General features: G+C 33.5%; 1 protein-coding gene across 1 annotated transcript; it reads left to right on the top strand.

Annotated features, from left to right (window-relative positions):
- The first annotated feature begins 1,004 nt into the window (after positions 1–1,004).
- LOC115699698 (sphinganine C4-monooxygenase 1) lies at positions 1,005–3,686 on the top strand. Its single transcript, XM_030627225.2, has 2 exons — positions 1,005–1,715; positions 2,880–3,686. Exons 1-2 carry the CDS (start codon positions 1,494–1,496, stop codon positions 3,432–3,434), a joined length of 777 nt encoding a protein of 258 aa, XP_030483085.1. The 5' UTR covers positions 1,005–1,493; the 3' UTR covers positions 3,435–3,686.
- The last annotated feature ends 434 nt before the right edge of the window (positions 3,687–4,120 follow it).

Below are 4,120 nucleotides of genomic sequence, written 5' to 3'. Positions count from 1 at the left end.
CATGTTGCACTATTTTTCCCTTAGTTCGGGTTTTGTCCCAATGGGTTTTCCTGGCAAGGTTTTTAACGAGGCAACTTACAAATAGTTATGAATATGAAATATATATTGTACTCTTTTTCCCTAGCTCAGATTTTGTCCCACTGGGTTTTTCTGGCAAGGTTTTTAACGAGGCAACTATAAATCATGTTAACATACTTGTATTTTATGAAGCAAGTAGAGAATGTGTGTGAGTGAGATCATTGACATAGCATATTCGGGAAACATATGGATTGCACTCAATAAAGAAGTATCAACCCAAGCAATTCTCTATGGATAATACTGCTTGCATCGTTCAACTAAAAGGAGGCACATTGAAGGAGATAGAGTTAGAACACATTCCACGAAATTCTTCTTTATACGCTTCAAGAAAATGCATATTGGTGTTCAACATATTCAATCAAGTGTCAATCTTACAAACTTATTCACAAAGTTATTACCAACATCAACATTTGAGAAGACGGCAGACAAGATCGAAATTCGTCGATTAGAAGATCTCCACAAATGCCTAAATGAGGGGGAGTTAGTTTACACTATACTCTTTTTCCTTTGATCAAGTTTTCAGCAAGATTTTTAATAAGGCAGTTATTATGGACATCCAAGGGGGAGTGTTATAAATATTAATAATTATGTGGATGTCCAAATCTTTTATTTATTACCATGAATTGTAATGAACATTCTTCTTTTCCTTAGTTTCCCTTTTTCTTAGTTTCTTAATATCTCACTCTTGTATTTGTATAAATAGGAGTTCACCCCATTGGAATAAACAACTCAGAAATTCTCATTCACTTTCTCTTTCTCTCTTCATCTTCTTCTTCTTTCTTCTCATCTACTTTATATTATTTTATAACAAAACGTAATTTTTAAAAATTATTTAAATTAATTTTTTTTTATAATAAAGTATAATTATTTTATGAGTTACAAATAAGTATACTTATCTATTGTAACATCTGATGTACCATGCACACACACAAATTAAAGTGGGTCAACTGCCCCTTTCAATAATTTGCTAAAAAAACATATATTTCTATTATTTTATATTTTTTAAACAATATTTCTCTTATTTCTTTATCAGGCTCTCTGTATCAATAATGATGGTATGCTTTCCTTTATTTCTTCTTTATTAATTAAACATTTTATTAATGGTTCACTTTCTTACAACTCGCCAACTTTGTCAAATTCGAATCTTCTACTTATATAATTCAATGTTGGCTGAATTTTCAATTACTTATTAATTGGGTTGGCCTAACTCATACTTTTGTTTGTAGAAATAATAAATAATAAATATATTTCCCTATCCCATTTGGGAAATTGGGAGATAGGGTTTGTTTTTCCTCAATTTTTTTTTTCTTTTTTCCTTTTGATCTTTTCGTCATCCACAGTTTCGGGTATTTGAGAGTTGTGAAAAATCTCATGCAAATACCTGGATTTTGAATTCAGTTTCTTTGATTTTCAAGATGGGTTTTGAGATTTCGGATGAATTATTGGGAACGTTTGTTCCGATTTTGATTTATTGGGCTTATTCTGGAATTTACGCTCTTCTGGGTTCTCTTGAGAATTACCGTTTACACTCGAAGAAAGAGGAGGATGAGAAGAATTTGGTCTCTAAAGGAACCGTGGTTAAAGGGGTTCTTCTTCAGCAAACCCTTCAGGCAATGGTTGCACTTCTTTTGTTTACGGTATGAAGTTAATTATATCGACCCTCTCCAGGAAAAGAAAATCTGGATTTTGCATGAATTTTTAGTTTCATTTTCTAGTTTAGGCGAGAAAATGTGTATATTAAATTACCAAAATGACGCTTTGATTGGATTCTTATAAAAGTTGTTGCTGTTTACAGAGTTGGCATTTGTTGACATATGATAATCGTTCAAGAAATATTTTTCTATCAATATTTTTCAAATGAAAAAAAAATATCTTATTCTTTTTGTGCTGGGAAATTCTTATTATTGGTTTAGGATTGCCTTGCATGTTCTAAAAGACCAATTATTAGTTTATAAGCATTATTATTGTTTATATTTTTGGTTGAAAGATATACCTGTGATCACATCGTTGTATGAGGTGAGACTTAACAATTTTTTTTTTTATCAACGTGCTTACTAATTTGATCTAACAGACCAAGTTTCTATGTTTTATTTCTCTACTTCCCAGAGAGCTGTAAACTTAGAACTTATAAACTTTTATACTGCTTACCTTAAGATTGTATTTGTATTTTGTACAGGCTGCATAGGTTCAATATGTTAGGAAAAGTTGTGTTTCGTGAATTATGCATGATTTGAAAATTTAGGTTACCATGTACATCATCCTAAATGATTGTTTTATTATTTACAATGTCAACCAGGGATTTTTTTTTTTTGTTGTTGTGTGTATGTACTTCCTATGGTAAGCTAGTATCAACGAGGTGATGATGACTCTGGTACACAATTATACTGCACTTTTGCCTATGTCGACAGGAAGTACTTGTAAGAGTGTTTTACATCTTGTGCTAACCTTTATTAAAAGAAAATTCCAAGGATGTACATGTGATAGCTTTGTCAAAAGCCATACTGTGATTATTACTTGTAAAAGATCATTGGTTAGTTAGTATCTAGTTATCTAAAATTGATCTTGCTTGTCATATTCTGTGTTATGATGTTTTTGTGTCATCATTCCGGGATATTCCTATGTATCTGCTCTGTCAACTTATTTTCCTTTGACGCTGATTTTCACCAGGACAGTAAACAGAGAGACCTGATGTATCATCTATTTATGCATATGTGATTGTGTCTTAGTTTATATATCTGTGGATAAGATTTTATTGTTTGCTATAGCTTATGAGTTTCTCTATGCTATTTTTCATCGTGTAGGTTACAGGGAGTGATGATGGGGGCATTGGAGATTCAAAGCCTTCTTTAATCGTCCTTGCAAGACAGTTTGTTACCGCAATGTTGGTCTTGGATACTTGGCAGTACTTCATGCACAGATACATGCATCACAACAAGTTTTTGTACAAGCATATCCATTCTCAACATCACCGGCTTGTTGTTCCCTATGCATTTGGAGCTCTTTATAATCATCCCGTGGAGGGACTTCTACTTGACACAATCGGTGGTGCCTTATCTTTTCTCCTCTCTGGCATGTCTCCACGAGCTTCCATCTTTTTCTTCTCCTTCGCCACTATTAAGACCGTTGATGATCACTGCGGATTGTGGCTGCCCGGAAACCTTTTCCACTTGTTGTTTAGAAACAATACAGCATATCATGATGTTCACCATCAGCTATATGGAAGCAAGTACAACTTCTCCCAACCATTCTTTGTCATGTGGGATAGAATCCTTGGAACCTATATGCCTTACTCATTAGACAAGAGGGCAGGAGGAGGCTTTGAAGCTCGGCCTTCAAAAGATTACAAGGATGATTGATTTTCATGGAATAAACATAAACTTATTATTATTTGTACCAGTAATTTTTTCCCTTGTGAGTGAACCACACACACTGCGTTTTTAATCTGTATATATACATATACTCTTGTGTCCTTTTCTCTAGATTTCTTTTGTCGATATTAACTCTCTTATAATTTTAATAATAGGATCTATTCATGTATCGTTTTCTTAGGGAAATATAAAGAACGATGCCTTTATATTTAAAAAATTATGTTTCACTTTCTATTTTGTTTGTTTTTTTTTTCTTCTGAAAAACCTCACTCAACTCAAGATAGGTGAGCACATGGGACTCACCTCCCAAAAAACGAAGCAAACCACTACAATTATGCGACAATGAGAAATCCAACAAATAGATAAATTGCCAACTGAAAGAAAATGAAGTTATTATAACTAAAAACAAGGTTCCAATTCCGTGATTGACAATCCACCAAAGATTGCACCAAAGGATGGCAGTTAGAGAAAAACTCTCCCCATCAAGATGCAAATCCAAGGCAAGCTGAACCCTAAACAAGAGAGCCTCCAACTCTCCTTTCAAAACAGAGGAAGACTCAATTTTAGTAGCTCCAAACACCATCACATTCCCATTAGCATCATAAAAAACAGCTGCAACTGCATTAACCCCATTAGCCGAGGCAAAATCCACAAAATCTCTAATACGACTTGGT

The sequence above is a fragment of the Cannabis sativa genome, chromosome 8, assembly GCF_029168945.1.
Source record: "Cannabis sativa cultivar Pink pepper isolate KNU-18-1 chromosome 8, ASM2916894v1, whole genome shotgun sequence".
NCBI lineage: Eukaryota > Viridiplantae > Streptophyta > Magnoliopsida > Rosales > Cannabaceae > Cannabis > Cannabis sativa.
Note: the sequence above shows the minus strand (reverse complement) of the source record. Positions and strands in the feature narration are given on the sequence as shown.

Bases quoted from the DNA above. Each gene is read 5' to 3' on its own strand.
- LOC115699698 (XM_030627225.2), top strand. From the start codon at position 1,494: ATGGGTTTTGAGATTTCGGATGAATTATTGGGAACGTTTGTTCCGATT. The intron at 1,716-2,879 runs GTATGAAGTTAA...TTCATCGTGTAG, and splicing joins TTGCACTTCTTTTGTTTACG to GTTACAGGGAGTGATGATGG.